The 18,833-nt window shown below is 39.1% G+C and overlaps 1 protein-coding gene across 1 annotated transcript in view; it reads left to right on the top strand.

Annotated features, from left to right (window-relative positions):
• The first annotated feature begins 8,584 nt into the window (after nucleotides 1-8,584).
• The window catches only part of RAVER2 (ribonucleoprotein, PTB binding 2), a 59,564-nt gene continuing 49,315 nt past the window's right edge, over nucleotides 8,585-18,833 (top strand). Inside the window, exon 1 of the mRNA XM_032218911.1 lies at nucleotides 8,585-9,133. Within this exon, the coding sequence (XP_032074802.1) occupies nucleotides 8,960-9,133 (174 nt within the window). The 5' untranslated portion in view covers nucleotides 8,585-8,959. The remainder of the gene's footprint in view (nucleotides 9,134-18,833) is intronic.

The raw sequence follows: 18,833 nt of genomic DNA, 5'->3' as shown, positions 1-18,833 counted from the left end.
GAAGAGCTATGTTCCCTAGACTTTCTGCAAATATAATTGGGAGCTGGTAATCCAAATATCTGGAGGTAGATCAGAGGTGGAATTCAGCAGGTTTTGACCAGTTCTGGAGACCCGGTAGTGGAAATTTTGAGTAGTTTGGCGAACCAGTAAGTACCACCTCTGACTGGCCCCTCCCCCATCTATTCTCTGCCTCTCGGGTCTCAGCTGATCGGGAGGAAATGGAGATTTTACAGTATCCTTCCCCTGCCACGGCCACCAAGCCACTCCCACCGAACCGGCAGTAAAAAAATTTGAATCCCACCACTGAGGTAGACATTCTGGAAGGAGAATCCACACTAGAAAAGCTTGAGTATGGAGTTACTGTAGATGGCGTTCTCAATGTTGAGACCCTCTGAAAGCCTTCCCTGCTAAATCTCATTGGTTGGGCAGATTGGGTTCGGAAGAAGAGTTCTCCAAGTGATGGAGACCCTAGCCAGTAATTAGAATTGCGTGCTGAAGCTGTCAGTCAGTGTAACTGCCATTGAAACAGTCAATCTAGTTTCTTCCATAACTATTTGAACAGCTAAATGCTAAACCACCAAAAGTTTCTGAATAGACTTCAACTGCAATCTAATATAAATGAAATTATAGTGAACTACCTGTTATGTGAATGACCACAACTGGCAGGTAAGATGTAATTTTCTGGAGGCATTCCTAGCCACAGCCTCCATCTGCTGTTCCCTTGCTGGGAATCGAATGGTATGGCTAGCTGATGAGAGCTAAATAGCTTGAAATAGATCTATACTAGTCTCCCTTTATTTATTTATCAGCATAAATATAACAAATGTAACAAAAAGGCAACAGTAAAAAATATTGGGTTTCTGTCTGGATGGTCTCTTGTGACGAGCCGAAGGACAGAGAGTGGAAGTGTGACCTTCCTCCCATATTTGGGCATACCAGGGGTTGTGACTTTAAATATATATATATATATATATATATATATATATATATATATATATATATATATATATATATATATATATATATATATATATATATATATATATATATATATATATTTGATTTCTTTTACAACCCCCGGTATGCCCAAATATGGAGGAAGGTTACTACTTCCATTCTCTGTCCTTCGGCTCGTCACAAGAGACCATCCAGGCAGAAACCCAAATTTTACTGTTGCCTTTTGTTACATTTTGTTGTATTTGTGTATTTGTATCAGCACAAATACAACACAAATGTGGCAAAAGGCAACAGTAAAAATATTGGGTTTCTGTCGTGATGGTCTCTTGTGATGAACCAATAGACAGATAATGGAAGCAGTTAGCTTCCTCCGATAATTGGGGCATACCAGGGGTTGTGACACTATATATATAAAAATTTCTTATAAAAAATACAATTAGTGATAATGACATTAATGAGAATATATATTCTGTTTCAAAGTAGAAAATAATGAAAGTTATGCTGAACCATTTTGGATCAGAGCTTGGCAGAAACAAAATCTGGAGCATTTTGAATATTTAAGGTTTCAGCTGAAACAAAATCCATAAGAATTTGTGTTATTCTATGAATAATAAGGCAAAGCTGGTGTCACCCCAAAAAAACCACCAAACATGACTTTTTTCTAGTCTTACCAACTCCTCATTTTGCTTCTACTCCAAAATCAGTTGCCTGAACTGAATAGCTATACAAATTGATTGAATGAATGTATTAATTTAAACAAACATTTCAGTGTATACCAGTGTTGTTTTAATAAATCAAAGCATTTGAAATAGATATATTACCATAGTTTGGGTTGGGCATGGACTACCCAATGCAAGTTGTTCTGTGCATCAAACATTCCTGTATGGATTTTTTTGGTAACTTGTAAGAGTTATATTTTCCCATCATGCTTATGATTGGGCTATCTAAGTTCTTGTTGATATGAATAAATCATTACTTTTGCATTCCTGTGTCTTGAGGTCCAACCTAACAATAATGTCTATGTGGCATGGAAGTTCTCTGGATTTTTCAGCTCAATCCCCTTCATATTGTTGGTTGGGAAGTCGGAAAAGGTGGGGGAATAGGAATCTTTCCCTCTTCTTGTTCTTTAACCATTTCTGCATATGCTATTTCCTCTGCATTTCTCACTTCATGACCAACACATTTTCAAAGCCACTCTGTCGCCTGCCAGCAGCCAGCAGAGCTGGCGGCAGACTCGGACGAGGAGGTTGGGGAGGAACTTGGGTCAGTTCTGGAGTCTGGGTAAGGTTCTGATGGATGCTCTGTGAGGACGCAGATATAGAGCCAGGGCTGTCCAACATTTCCCAGCCACCAGAGAGCCAGCTGCCTTTGGAGGCTGATATGAGTGGGGCCTGTTCCGGGTACACATATGTGCACAGCTGTTAGGAGAGATGAACAATGGAGGACAAGGAGTTGCTTCAGGAAGCAAAGCACACATGGACGCTGACTGCCCTCCCCCTGGCTGGGGAATAAATAGAAGGAAAGAGGAGTGGTTGTTGCAGGAGACAACAATTTTTATTTCTGAAGATTTTGCTCATTGTGTTTTGTGCCACAGAGCATGCTTGCAGCCTTTGGGCTGGGAGCACAATTATCTCAAGGAACTGATAAGGTCTTTTATTGCAGTTAACTCTTTGAAGGACTATTACCTGGACTTTTCAGTGGGTGAATGCAATTAATTCACAAGAAATAAATAAGAGGGGGTTTTCATAACAAGGAGTCTCTTTCTTACTTCTGCTAAGACTGGGTCAGAACAGCAGCGTCCTTTTTTCCCATATTTTGAGGATTGTGTGAAAGCACATTGTATGTGTGAGAAAAAACTTGTAGTTGGTAGATACGATTTTCTTTTGTTTTCTCTGTCCTGCATGGAAAAATCTGCTTCGGTGGAAATCCTAGAGAAGGGCTAAGTAAACCAGGAGTCCCCAATTTTTTCTGCTCATCAATCCCTTCATGAAGTTTCAGATTCTTTATCAACCTCCAAACATTTATTATATAAAAATAATTTAATCAGTACTGCTTTAATTAATTGGTTTAATCAAAAGGTGATCAAATGACCCAAGACACTGCAACCATCATAAATGTAAAAAACAGTCATCAGTACCATTGCAATTTTGGTCACTAAAAGAATGGTTATAAGTCAAAGGACTGCCTGCAGACATGCTGGTCTAAACTGAAGGAATACTAAGATAATTAGATATCTATAACAATACAGGTCATGTACAATTTGCAGCTGTGGTAAGTAACTAATTAGACAAGGAACCTGTTTATTTAGGAATGTTACAGATTTTCCTTTGATTTCGGAATGGATTAATGCAATCAAACTTATTATAGCAATTCCTGTAGAAAGGATTCAGCAATCTTTAGCTAATACAGCCACACTCAATGACTGACTCTCCCAAAATACCAGTGCCAACTTCTGTTCATATGAAGAATCCCAAATATTAATATTAGTTACCAACAAGCATCTTGGTACATAAAAGGGATCCAATTTTATTTAACACTATTTGAACTACAACGTTCTGTGCTTTTGTGTTGAAGTGCAGTACAAATGGCTAATTCATTATTTGTTTCCACCATAATTTGTTAAATAAGTGTCTATGTTCTCACAAGATACTTAAATCTAAAGCCAGTCAGCCAATTGTGCCGTAGGCTCTTCTCCATTGCTCAGTTGAAACACAATACAGTACACCAACTCAGAGTAGGCAGAAACTGTACACTGCTGATTTCCTATCTCACGTAACCTCTTCCAAAGTAGTGGTGATAAAGCATAACAGATTTTAAACAGTTTGAGGTTGCCATGGCTGTTGTTAAAACAAGGGAGAAAAATATTCTTTTGCCACCTGTTAGGCTAAGGATACTTTAATTCTTTTACTCATGGCCTGGGAATGAGATGAAGGCAGGGTCAGAGACAAGAAAAAAGGTGCCAAGACATAAACGCTCCCTCAATTTACAACCATTCATTTAATAACAATAGCCCTTGTTTCTTAACTGTTCCCTTCTCCTGGCAGCTCTGTGCATGCGCACATCGGGAACAGGTTCCAGCTGTTCTTCTGCCCCTCTGATCTCCGTCTTTGAAGGCAACTGATAACTGTTGGACAGCCCTGGCCCCAGCTCTGCCTCTGACACAGAGAGCTCATTAGAGCCTTCCCCAGACTCCAGGATTGGCCCATGTTCCTCCCCAACCTCCTCACTGTCTGAGTCTGCCACCAGTTCCGCTGGCCACTGGTGGGCCACAACAATCATCAATGCAATGAATGTGAATTTGGGCAAAGTCCAGAAGACAGTGGAGGACAGTGAGGGCCTGGCAAAGTGTCAGACATGACTTAATGACCGAACAACAAAAATTCACTTAACCATCTTGCAAAACAACAGAAATTCTAGTCCCATTTGTGGTTGTATATCAAGGACTACCTGTACAGGTACTCCTCAACTTACAACCACAATTGAGCCCAACATTTCTATTCCTAAGTGAAATATTTGTTAAATGAATTTTGCCCCATTTTATGACCCTTCTTATTTAAATATAGTTTTTTATTTTTTGTTCTCTATATACAATTATAAGTATACATTCACATAGTTATTATTCTTTTTTTTTACATTCATGGTTCTTATACATTTGTCATTCCATTTATAGAATAATATTCCATTTGGATTGCTTTGTTTACCATCCCTCGCCTGTTTTGACACCACCTTCTCCCTTTCTTTTCTCCCTCCCTCCCTTCTCTACTTCCTTCCTTCCTCCTTTCCCTTCCTTCTTCCATTACCTCTCCCCTCCTCCTCTCTTTCTCTTCTCCTTCCTACCCTTCTATTTTTCTCCTTCTCCCTTCCCTGTTCCTCTCCTCCTATCTTCCTTCCCTCCTCTTCCTCTCATCTCCTCTCTTCCTCTCTCTCCCTCCCTTCTCTACTTTCTTCTTTCCTAATCTCCTTTCTCTTCCTTCTTCCCTTACCTCTCCCCTACTTCTCTCTACCTTCCCCTTCCTACCCTCTCTCCTTCTCCCTTCCATCTTCCTCTCCTCAACTCTCTCTTCTTTCCCTCCCTTTCCTCTCATTTCCTCTCTTCCTCTCTTCCTTTCTTTTTCTATTGTTGCAGGTGTCTCTTCCAGCTCTTAATTTATATTTTCTTGGGGTGGTATTTCCGCAAACCCAAAAATCATTGAATATCATTTCTTGTTCCTTTTCCTTCTCTCTTTTTTTTGGAAAAAAAAAAGAATATTTTTCTTTTTTGGACAAAGACAGACAACACATAACACATAGAACCTTCTTCAATCACATACAGCATGTCGTTTGGTTGCAAAGTTTTTGTGCATCATTTCCATAGTCCTCACTTTCAATTGTAAACAAATATAAACAAACACAACACCTAACATAAAAACATCTTCCATTCCATATAGTGTGTCGATTGGTTACAAGGTTTTTGTACATCCTTTCCATAGTCATCCCTTAAATTTTATATAAAGTCACATATTATCAATCAAGTATATTGATATACATTATTATTATATTATAATAATTTCTCTAATATCATGTCAGCTTATGCATTTCAGCACATTCCATTGCTCATATAATCAATCTAATATATATGTATATAATTATTATGATTATTAAAAATTCATTGAATATAGCTACATACTAAATTTAAAGTAAATTTACATTATGACATTTCATTACATCATCCTGGACTCATCCAATGATATTTATATTCTATTCTATATACAATTGTTTTATTTAAAAAAATGTTTTTCCACATCATCTCCATGATCTTCACTTACGGCTTATATAAAATTCCATAGTCAAGCTAGTATATATAAATGCATTATTATCATTATTAATCATTTGTTTAACTATAACTATTATTACTTTGTCTTATACATAATACTCAAAGTTTAACTACGTTTAGCTTAATTTTATTGTGGCATTTCATTTCATCATCCTGTATCCTTCCAATAGTAGTGCAGTCCAATATCTCTTGCCATTTGTAGAATCTGTATTCTAAATGTTTTCTTGATGTCTTATGTGAACTTCTCTTGACAACTTATTGTTCATTGTATATTTTGTAGACTCGAGACCCTCCATCTGATCCTTTCATCAGTTGGGCTTTGGTTATCACTGGTGCTTCTGCCAAAAATACTCTTATTGTTTCTGCCAAATTTTCTCCCCTTTCTTCATCTATGTTTTGAAGCATGAGATAGAGTTCCAGTTCGGCTACCTCTCCTTTTAGTGTTCCACATGTATCCTTTCCCTCCTCTCTTGGTTTACTGTCAGCATCAACAATTTTCTCATCACTTTGTTCTTGTTTTACTGCAATTTTTTGAACTCTATCTTCAAGTTTCATCATTGTTTCATCAATATTCTCAGCTCTTCCCTCCATTCCTTCTGTTCTTTTTCTATAAACTCCAGATTCTTTTCTATTCTTTCTGTGCTTATTAAGATTTTTTTAATTTCTAACATAATTCTTTGCAATGTTAACTGTTCTTCTTCTTCATGTTGTGCTATCTTTCCAAGTAGTAAACACTGCCAGTGGGACATACATGACTTTTTGCTAGGTTTCAAATAGATTCAGTATAATCTTCAAGTCAGGGATTTCTCTTTACTCCAAAAGAACACCTATATAAACAAGACGTTTTCTCTCTGTCCCTTTCAATAATCAAAGCCAATACCCTTAAGATAACAGATGTAACCAAGCCCCCAGCCTCTAGATGGCAGTGTTACTTCTTTTTCTCTACTTTTAGCTCCCTCTTTAAGCTCCGAGTTTCAGAATAGAAAAAAAAGTGTTTAAAAGTTCTGATCCAGCTAAGCATTTAGAGGAAAGAGATTCTTAATCCACAAATACAAATAATGGAAAAAAATAGAAGAAGGAGAAAAAGGACCAGTCCAATTTAAAAGTAAGAGGCATTTGTAAAAATTCCATCCATAGAAAAGAAAAAAAATTAAAGAAAAAAAAGATAACAAAATGTTCAATTTTAGTTTTAGCAATAGCAGTTAGACTTATATACCGCTTCATAGGGCTTTCAGCCCTCTCTAAGCGGTTTACAGAGTCAGCATATTGCCCCAAACAATCCGGGTCCTCATTTTACCCACCTGGGAAGGATGGAAGGCTGAGTCAACCCTGAGCCGGTGAGATTTGAATAGCTGAACTGCTGAACTGCAGTCAGCTGAAGTAGCCTGCAGTGCTGCATTTAACCACTGCGCCACCTCGGCTCCTTTTACTCTAATTCTTTTGGGTGTTCTCTTCTCTAATTATAAAATTTATCTCACCAATTTCGATATACTCTCCTGCTCTACTTCCGTTGCAGGGGGGCTGTCCCAACCTTATGCAGCTCCAGCTGCTTCTCTTGTAGCTGGGGAAAAAAAGCTTCTCCTGGATCTATCAGGGGCTTTGCAATGCCCCTGAGATCAGCAGGACTTACTCATCTCTATCACGTCTCTTCAAGACGGTTTAGGTCCAAAAGGACTGTCTAGCAACAGAAATATCAACAGCAATCCTGGAGCTCCAAGATTGCATGTTGTGTTGTAGTGATGTCATCCCGGAAGTCCAATATTTCCCAATTTTATGACCTTTCTGACCCTAGTTGTTAAGTAAATTATTGCAGTTTTTAAGGTAGTGTAATAGTTGTTAAATTAATGTAGCTTCCCCATTGACTGCTTATCAAAAGATTGCAAAAGATGATCACTTGACCCCGGGACATTGCAACCGTCATAGCTATGAATCAGTTGCCAAGCATCTGTAGTTTGATCAGATGACCCTGGGGTTGTAAATGTAAAAAATGGTCCTAAGTCACTATTTTCATGTAACTTTAAATGGTCACTTAGCGAACTATTGAAAGTCAAGGACTACCTGTAGTTGTCTCATGGCTAGAGGCAAGTGGTAAGGCCTTTTGGGCCACCATTGAAAATGCCTGTTTGCCAGGATCTGTTTATTTCCATCTTCCTCTCCTAGGACAGCTCATGAAATACAAGAGGATTTCATTAGTTATGATGAATAAGAGAGAGATGTTGAAGGTCAGTTTTAATTCAACCTGTCACCTGATATTACCCAGAAGTTCTAACATGTGCGTTTGTTATTACATTAAAACCTAACAATGCAGGCAGAGGGATCGCTTCACAGTTAGGGTAATATAAAACATTTCTTTACCAAGAGCTTAGAGGAACACATTTATCCCTGAGCTTTTACAGAATTTGCTAAAATCTGTTTTTGGTTCCCCAGAAACCTGATTTTCCCCCTCTCCCGCAAATTAAATAACAAAAAGAGAGGGAAGGTCAAAGTTTATAAGTTTGTGAAGAAGTTCGCTCTCCATTTTTAACACTTTCCTTTTTTAAGTGTTTAAAAACTCCAGATGCTCTCTTAGGTCTCGCAGGGCATTAGGGAAAAAAGACTTAGGAATAACTCTGTATAATATAGCCTAGTTGTGGTGAAACATTAACCCACTTTCGCTTCAAGGCGTTAGCCGCTCCACGCCATTCCGAGAGCAACGTTTTTCCCCTTATCGTGGCCATCTCAATGGCCACTTCCCTCAATTGCCTTGTCACGCAGCTCTTAAAGAGAGAAAGGCGTAAAGCTTATTGGTCTGCCGACAGGATAGCAGCCCTTCCCCTCCCTAGCCTACGAATCCAAAGTCCCCGGATAACTCAAGAGCTGGCTAGCGGGATTTCTAAAGGGAGGCGGGAAGAGCTTCATCCTTTTCGCAGCGACCGACGCGCGGGATCCCTTCGCCCCTCAAGCATCCCTCCCGGGCAAGAGCTAGAAACGAAAGCGCGCCCAGGAACTTCAAAACCCGGGCAGAGAGGGCGCGCGAGCCCAGTCCTCCTCGCGCTTCCTTTGTGTCCCAGGCGGCTGCGGCTGACCACCGCCGGCTGCGGAGCTTTCCTTGCCCCTCCCGCTCCGACCAGCCCGCCCTGGCTCCCCTCCCGCCCACCGGCTTCCCCTGCCCTGGCGGAGGGAGAACGTGTTCGCCTCTGGGCCGTCAAGATGGCGGCATCGGCGGGGTCCGGCGGCCCCGGGGAGCCCGACCTGGGGGCGAGTGGGGAGCCCCGCGCTCTCTCCCCGGAGGAGATCGCCCGCCGGCTGCAGAGCACAAGGCGGGAACTGAGTAACAGGCGCAAGATACTGCTGAGGAACCTGCCCGCCGAAAGCAGCAGCCAGGTGGGTGGAGAAAAAGCAGAAGCCGCGGCGGGGCAGAGCAAGGCGCGGAGCCCCGGCAGTGCGGGAGAGGCGGGGGGCCCACACCGGGAGTCGGAGGGGTGGCGGGAACCGCGACGGAGATCTCGGGGAACAACTTGGTGTCCCCCCAGAACTACAATTGCACGACCATTCCCTCAAGTTTCCACTGTGATGTTTGGGAATTATGACCGATAGTTCATAGATCCAGATCGTCCCAGTATTGAAAAAGAAACCTTCAGCACTTTCCATACTGAGTCGGGAAAGGGAGAGTTTTCTATGGGGAGAGACGACATTCAGACTCTCCCAGGTTAGCGGAACCGGTTCATTGATCCCTGTTAAACCCGGCTAGTCAGTGGGGCAAGTGTCCCTCATAGAAGAGTCGTAGATGCCCAAGTTCCTGCAAGGAAAGGAGGAGATATGTTCAACATAAGAAATATTTCTAATGACTTTCATTTATTGTGAACACTAATTCAGTTAGCTTTTTTTGCCTGACTTTTTAATATTGGTAAAATAATTATAAAAATATCTTATTTGAATTTTAAAATTTTATTTCACAATAAATTGTTCTATATTCCCTCATGTGTTGATCACTATAGTTTAAATATTATTTAGTAAAATATAGATGCCAATGCTACTAAAATTGGTCAATTAGGTTTAGAAGACTTTGAAAAAAACTTCATTTTTAGTTCTACACAGAATGACAATATTGCACATTCTGAAGAGGAAGCACACAGTTCCCTGCTGATCTCAGGTGCTTAGGCTCATGAAACAAACTGGAACATTAAAACTATCTAAATTTCACTTTAAAGTTTTATGTTTTCTGCTTTATCACTGCTGACACTTATAGGAAAACAATTTCAAAATACTATCTCAGAAATGGGAACCAATAAAAGAGTTAGCCTGGCAGGATGTTAAACATACTGCATAGAAATAATAATATATTTTTTTAACCCTAAAGCCTCCGATAAAACTTTGGGAAAAAGCTGGGAAACTTTGAGCCTGTAACTGTCTCACCTAACCCATCTTATAGGATGATTGTCATGGGGAAATGGAGGCAGGGGGGGTATTAAGTATGTTCCCTTCTTTGAACTAATCAGGTTTTTTTAAGTAGACTTAAAATTAAGAGCAGCAAAACAAACTATGATGTTTTGTCTGTATAAAAAACCCTAGCCACTATTGATATGACCCAAAGTACTCTCTGCTTCCTCTCAAAGCCCAAATAATCAGATGATAATAATAGTGTAAAATCAACACATTTTTAGAATAATCCCTTGGAAAGAGGAGGAAAAAGATTCCACATCCAAAGAAACTTTTTAGGATCACTGCTTTCCAGATCACTGCTTGAGAAGGGGAGGCAGTGAACCCACATTTCTTTCAATAATCCTCTTTAAAAGCCTTGTCTTCCTGCTGCTAATGGTAGGGAGAAGACAGAAATCTGGAGCACAGCTGATGGAAAGGGAAAGGATGTGGCTGAATCTCTGGGGCCCATGGCAAACACCTGTTGCAGCCACTGGTTGAAGCAGAGTTTCATCATTGACTGGAGCTACTTAGTAGCTGTTTTAAAATATAATTTTACACAACAATTTTCCTGTGAAATGGGATTTAGATTGGAAATTGTAAAAAGAGAAGAGTTATTTGCCAGATGTTTGCCTTTGTATATTACCTGTGAGGTCTGAAAACACTCATATGGCACTGTAGTGTATTATTTATCAGGATTGTTTTCCTGAATATGCATTGAAACATTGACTAGAAATAAGAACAAATAATTCACAGCAAACTAAATCTTGCACTATTACTACACCACTTCAGATGATAGAATAACTTTATTGTCACTTTAAATGTACACTAAGCAGCATACATATAAAATGAAATTTTATTGAATACATAGTTTTGGCAAATACTGAAAACTGTTGTTTCCTGTTATTTCAAAAGATATTTGAGTCCATCATATAAAATTAATATATTTTGTGCACATGCACGTGTATGAATAAAGCAAGAGGAAGCCACTCACAATTAGATATTGTGAGAAAATTGCTGCCTCCCCCAAAAGTGCTGAAATTGTATGTGTGAATAATGTGCATATAAGACAAAAAGGAAATGTTTTTCCTCTTGTGTATATTGCATGATTGGCCATTTTCCTTTAGCAGTTTTTGAACAAGGAAGTGTACAGGGTTTTTAAAACAAACTCTGTAACTATAATCTCATTGTACATAAACAAATAAGACAAGCCAATTTCTATTGAAATCATGACAATTCAAATAGGTATGCATAGGATTAGATTGAATTCTGATGCTATCTTGTTTTAAGAGTTTCCCAAAGGTACACTTTGTGGCTGGTTTGTATATGTTTTTCATTTGAGAATTCCTCTGCTTTAATGAAATGTATGGGGGTGGGGGAGTACTCGTAGAGAAATCACCACATGCATCCCTATGGATAGAACTGTCCAGAAGCTCTTTTAAGGACACAGTGGCCCAGAAAGACACAAGAATTTGACACTTATGTGGGAAAATTGGTCTGTTTAATGGTTAAGATGTTGGGTTGGAATAGGGCAGGCTCAAATCCGTTTTTCTCTCTCAAACACTCTAGATGACTTTGGCCCAGTCTTGATACAACCAGTGTTGTAAGTTTGTTATGTGCATAAATGGAAGAAATGATATTTATTCCAGTTAAACTCCTAGATGGAAAATGTCACCTAAGTCTAAAAAACATATAAGGGCAGGGAACAGGCTGAAGCAACAGAAATGGGCCAAAAAGGACAAACCCCCATCAACTGCACTATCTGGCCCTATTAACTTAAATAATAATGATTGCAACAATTTGACGTTACATCTTCAGTAAAGTATTTTTCTAGTTCTGAAGAGTCAGAAATTAAACATATTCTTACATTTTATGCTGAAATTGTATAATTCAAGGAAAGGACTCTTTCTGAGAATTTGTAGCGAAACCCAGGAAGTTCCAGTTCTAACATAATCTTTATTAAAAATTCATGATTACTTGTTGATTGAGGCAGAATATAAACTGATGAATAAATAAAGAGTCTACTGAACCATGAGATGGGTAGCAAAATAAATGGTAAATGATAGATTAGATTAGATTAATAGATAGATAGATAGATAGATAGATAGATAGATAGATAGATAGATAGATGATAGGTAGGTAGGTAGGTAGGCAGGCAGGCAGGCAGGCACAGATATGAATGGATAGGTAGAGAGAGAGAGAGCAAGAAAGGGAAAGAGCTCTGAGATATGTCTAAATGACTACTTGGATTCTCAGAATGCAAAATAATGCTAAATGTTTTACCAGATTCTTGTATAAATTCTCATAGCTGATTACAAAAATGTAAGACAGTTTACAGTTAGTGTAGTGTTATAACTAAAAGTGCTGAACCTGGATTTCCTAATCCAAGTCTAAGTATCCTTTGAACTTGAAGCTTGATGGATGACTTTGAATAATTTATTTTCTCTCTGGCCATTCTATTGTTGTATAGATAAATTTAAGAAGATTCCAGATATATTATCTGAATCTCTCATAGAAAGATGGTTATTCTTGCTACCTTGCAAGATTATGAAATAGTCACCTGTAATCTGAAAATGTTGCTAATGGTCTCAAGGAAATTATTGTCTCTCAACTCTCTTTTCTGCAGTACAAAAATACTTGAGAGACCGCCTCCTGCCAATCACCTCCTCGCGACCAATTAGATCACACAGATTAGGCCTCCTCCGAATCCCATCTGCCAGTCAGTGTCGACTGGCGACTACGCGGAGGAGAGCCTTCTCGGTAGTAGCTCCGACCCTTTGGAACGATCTCCCCGTGGAGATCCGTACCCTCACCACCCTCCAGACCTTCCGCACAGCCCTTAAGATCTGGCTATCCCGTCAGGCCTGGGGTTAGATTGTAATCTGTCCCCACCCGAATGATGAATGTTGTGTTCTATTTTTAATTATGTATTGTTTTATGTCTCACTGTTTGTATTCCCCTCCCCATGAATTGTAAGCCGCCCTGAGTCCCCCCAGGGAAAAGGGTGGCCTATAAATAAACTTTCCAATTTCCAATTTCCAAAAATGCAATATTGACACAGCCAGTGTATCCCCTTGTCTTGTATACAGTCTTACTATTGAAGCATCAATGGCAGATAATAGAGATAGGCAGTTGTATTTTTAGAATATTAGAATTTGAGTTACCATAAATATCTATATATTGCTAAATATGCATTTAAGAAATGTTTGGAAAATGTTATGTTTTAATATAGGGTTTTATTTTGGTTGCAAAAATCTTAATTAGTATAGAAACAAATATAAACAAAAAATTCAGAAAAGAATATTGTAATACTTTATGAGTTGCTGAAATACAGTATTTATATTATTTTATATCTTTGCTCTTTCAGTATTGGTTTTTTAAAAAAATAATTAAAATATTTGCTTCAAAAATGCAACGGATGGTCACTATTGCCCAGCTGCATTTCTTTAAATGATTCCTGGTTTTGGTTCACAAAAGGCAGTAATTTTGATATTGCTTATCCTGTTATTTTCCTAGGGCACTGAGGAACTGCACATAGTACAGCAATAAGTAGCACTCCAAGGCTCTTTGTGTAGGATAATAATAATTATTTTATACATGCAATATTTCCATTTGTAATATTTAAATGGTTTAGCTTTCAAATGAAAAAAAGTGTTCCTGTCTTTTTCCTGTAAGTTTTTTCCTATTAGCATATAACATATTTAATATAATATAATATTTTCCCAAATGCCTGGTTGAGTAGCTGATTAATTGCTCCTTATTTATGCCACACACTCAGAGGCCACATTTTGTGGATTTCTTTTCTTTTATACCACTACAATAACCTTCATCTATGTATAAATGAAAAGCAATATGTTAATAATTTAAACAAGCAAATACATAAATAAATCACAGCTGAGACTGTAAAATTGGTAGAGCCGGACTTGAACTGAAGGGAATAGAGTCAACATCCTCATTCCTAAGTAACTTTGGAAATTTTCTTCTCCTTGTTCGTAATAGCTCATGAGAATAAAAAAGTAGATATAAAAGTAGAATAAAAAAGGAAGTATAAAACGTAGGTCGCTCTGTGCAAGTATAAATTCTGAATGTATTAATAAATATTAATAAATAATTTGACATTTGTGGTGTTTCTCCATCATCCATTAGTTAATATCCTGGTTTGTTTCAAAGAATGAGAACTTTATATGTATTTTTCTACAAGCATATCACACTGAGATATAATCCCTGATTTCTTATGGTCCCTTATTTGGAACTGTTGAAATAACACAGGCAATCTGCAGTTCAAGAGTTGGAGATTCTGACAGCTATATTTGTAAAAACACAATGACTACCAAGCTGTACAACATGATTTAACTACATTGAGAGTTGCTGAATAGCATAGCATATTTTCCATGATCTAAAAATAAACTTAGCATATAAGTGTAATGTACTTTGTTAATCCCTTTTTAAAATTTGATTTTATAGATGTCAGCTGGATATTATTTTATTTGATGGACTATTCTCAGAAGAATGATGCATGGTAACAAAAGCAGTTGTCCATTATGCAAGTTTCAGGCATGTCTTTAAATAGTAAATAGTTCATCACAGCATCAAGAAGCTGTTCTGTAATTGCCTTTCATGGAAAGCACTTTTAACTGCTATCCTTACAAATAAGATTTCCCTTTCTCTTTTAAAATTCTGCTCCCTCATAAGAAATTGGGTAGGTCTGGTTGATTACTGAATAACAGCAGTAACATAGTTTCATTGCGTAGAGCCTCCAAAAAGCAGCATCATGTTTTATTAACATGGCATTTGACAGCTGTTAACCGACGAAATAAGAGACCAGTGTTCAATTTGACTAAAAAGAAGATACTTGATCCTGCCATTAAACTACATATATTGAATTAGCAGATTGGCAAAACAAGAGTGCATTATAATCTTGGACTCAGGTCGTTCATTTATTAGAGCTGTGTCTGGAGGCATATGCATATGACCTTGAAGATGTGCATATGTGTAGACCATATACTATTGTTGGCATCAAAGGGACTTTTAGTTAGTATACATAAAACTGGTTATGTAGGCTCTAAGAGCTCTCTCTCTACTAGGATGTGATAGATGAAAAATTGTAAGATACATTACTCTTTTAGTTGCATCAGTTTTCCTCTCAAAAATAATGTCATTAAGTTGTTACAGGTAGTCCTCGACTTATGATCACAATTAAGCCCAAACTTTTCATTACTGAAACACTTGTTAAGTAAGTTTTGCCCCGTTTTATGACCTTTCTTGCCACAGTTGTTAAGTGAATCACTTCAGTTATTAAGTTAGTAACATATTTGTTAAGTAAATCTGGCTTCCCCGTTGAGTTGCTTGTCAGAAAGTCACAAAAGGTGACTTTTGACCCCGAGAAGCTGCAATCCTCATAAATCCTCATAAATACATGCCAATTGCCAAGTGTCTAAACTGTGATCATGTGGCCTTCCGGATGCTGCAATGGTGTAAGCGTAAAAAACAGTCATTGATTACTTTTTTCAGTGCCTTTCTAAGTTTGGGCACTAAATGAATGACTGTAAATCCAGAATTACTTGTACTTCTCTCCAAAATTGTGTATTGAGGTATGAATACTAACTTTAGAACTGCTCTTTGATGGATAATATACAGCTTGTCTCCTTTCCATTTTTGCCTGATGTGATTTCTGTATTGTGTCCATGATATGCAGTAAAATACGTATTCTGATTGGAACGAACATAAACAGTTATATATATATATATATATATCCAAATTAGAAACTATGTACAACATTTGGCTTATTTTTATAAACAAAGAATCTCAAACTAGTGCAGATGAACTTGTTTGGTTGCTTAATTAGTTGATCATTTATTTTTAAAATGACTTCTGGTCGAACTATTTCTTGTTAGAAACCTGCCCGGTTACGATAGTTAGATTAGCAGAAGAGTCCCTCCTGAAGACACCCTCATGTCCAGCATCTCAGTATAGGAGAGGCCATTATGTCTGTGACTTCCAAGCTATAAAATGTTCTTTCCAGAGAGGTGCACTTAGCTCTCATACTCCCAGTATCTAGGAAATGATCAAATGGCAGAAATTTATTTCTTTTATCAAATTTTTGTTATTGACGTTACTGATTTTAATGTTGTTTGTACTGATTTTTCTTAAGTGGCTGAAATATTATAAAACTGCTCTGAATGCATATATAAGAAAAAAGGCATGGTGCAAAATTAATAACAAACAAACAAACCAACAAATAAATCTGTACATACTGGTACTTAAATACGGACCACAAGGGGGCACATTTTTTGAAACATCTCAAATTTAAAAATTCCTAACAATAGAAATCTAGCATAACTCTTGCATTTGATAAAATTTAAATGTGCTTCTAAATCTGAACTAATGCTGCCCATTCTTTTACTTTAGTATTCTATCACAGTTCCCACACACAGTCATATTTTTCCATGTGAAAACCTATTCTCAACTCACCTATCCTAATCTCATCCAATCCAAATCCAATCTAACCAAACTACAATTTATTTTGATAACACTGTTGAATAAAAAAACAAATAAGTTTATTTGCATTCTGGAAACTGCAACTAGTATTACCAGGTACTATTACCACTAGATAGTGGGGAATGGAAGGATACATTCCCCACTATTTTGTCAGAGCTGAAGAAGCTTCTTGGATGAGAAGTGAAACATCTTCAAAGAAAAAACAAGAAAGTCCATTTGTCTCTTTAAAAAGCACCTTTGGGATAACCATGACCTGGATGATAGAATTTCTACAGACTTTTTGGCTATTTCCTGTCATTTTTTCTTCTGAAAATTGTTCCCCAACTTTTCCAAATGGCCTATCTTAAGTGTAAGATGTACAGACTCTGTTTCCTTTAAACCTCAAGATTACTAATTCATGTATTACAGATACTTCTGTGTCATTTCAGTCAAGTTGCATTTTCCAAGGAGAGTCCAAGCAAGGGTTAAATACAGCCAAACTGCCCAGAACTGAATTGAAACTTTAAGCCACGCCTCTGGTGCTGATTATCTTCAGGTTTTTTTTCAATTCAGCTAGCCCAGTGGACGCGCTTAGAGTTTGTCTTCAATTCTAACCATATTGCTTGGACTCTGCATTGAGCTTAATTTAAGAACGGATTGGATTCTCCCAGTAATTTGGTTTCTCTCTCACCCCTTGTCCCCCCGGCGTACTCCTTGCTACCCAGCATTATCAGGGACACAGGCAGCTGTTGGGGAAGCGCGCGGGTCGGAGTGCCGACACCAGCACTGCTGCAATCCCCACTGTGGTTTCTGTGGCTGCTGTCCGTGCCTTCTGGAGGACAACGTGTGGTGCGGTGCGGCTCCTCAGGGCTCTTCCTAGACTTGGCGGCAGTTTTAAAAGGCTTTAGAAAGTTCCGTCCGCTGGTGTTCTACTCATGGCGTTTCGGCTCCCTCAGCTTCGGTTCCTATCATTCTGGACTTCCTGCAAGACGGCCTTGACAAGGGCTTGGCGCCTAACACTCTCCACCATCAGGTGGTGGCGCTTTCCACCATCCTGGCTCCTGACGGTCTGTCTTCCCTCGGCCATCATCCCACCATCCGCAGTTTTTCAGTTTTCTCTGGGGAGCTGCTAACCTGAGTCCTCCGGCAGTTGGGATCTTGCGTGCCCTTGTCGAGTCTCCATTTGAGCCCCTCCGGACAGCCAGCATGAAGCATTTGACGTTTAAAACTGCCTTTCTCATTGCCATTACTTCTGCTAGGCGTATTTCTGAGTTGGCTGCCTTGTCTGTCTGTGAGGACTTGTGCCTGATTCAACAAGACAGAGTGATCCTAAGACTGGATCCATCATTCATCCCTAAGATTAATTTCTGGTTCCACCGAGCTCAGGAGGTCATCCTCCCTGAGTTCTGTCCGCATCCCAGACATCCCCGTGAGAAATGCTGGCACAAGCTGGATGTACGCAGGACGCTCCACAGATACATCAAGCGTACTGCCTGTTTTCGTCGTTCTGAGTCACTATTTGTTTCCTTCCAGCCGTCATCTCAGGGCAGGAAGGTGTCTTCGTCTACCATTGGTGGGTGGCTTAGGGCCTGCATTGCCCTCGCTCATGTCCTGCAGTCCAAACCGGTGCCCAGTCGCATCATGGCACATTCTACTAGGAGCGCTGCCATCACGGCAGCCTGGGCGACTCGGCTCCGATTGAGGAAATTTGCAGAGCGGCCACCTGGACTTCTTTGTCTCTGTTTGTGCGGAATTATAAGCTAGACAAGTTTGCTTCAGCGGAAGGGGCCTTTGGGAGGCGTGTGCTGCAGGGCATTCATTCCAGCGGAGAGACCCTGACTGCTACTGCTTCTGCCCTAGTGACATTTAGCTTGGGTATGTCCTTTGCTTGGAGACTCCTGAGCAGCGCTCTGGAAAAGGACCATTGGTCTTACCTGAAGGGTCATTTTCACGGCGCTGCGAAGGAGAGTCCACCCCACCCGGGGGTCTAGCTCCGCTGTTATCAAGTTAAGTTTGGTTGTTCCGGTTGGACTTGTTTATTGTTGTGATTATTGGATTCCATTGTTGGACTTCTCAGCGCACAACGGTTCCATGTCTTCATTGAAAAAATCTGAAGATAATCAGCACCAGAGGCGTGGCTTAATGTTTCAATTCAGTTCTGGGCAGTTTGGTTGTATTTAACCCTTGC

Source organism: Thamnophis elegans, chromosome 5, assembly GCF_009769535.1.
Source record: "Thamnophis elegans isolate rThaEle1 chromosome 5, rThaEle1.pri, whole genome shotgun sequence".
In the NCBI taxonomy this organism is placed as follows: domain Eukaryota; kingdom Metazoa; phylum Chordata; class Lepidosauria; order Squamata; family Colubridae; genus Thamnophis; species Thamnophis elegans.
This window is presented reverse-complemented; position numbering and strand designations above follow the sequence as displayed.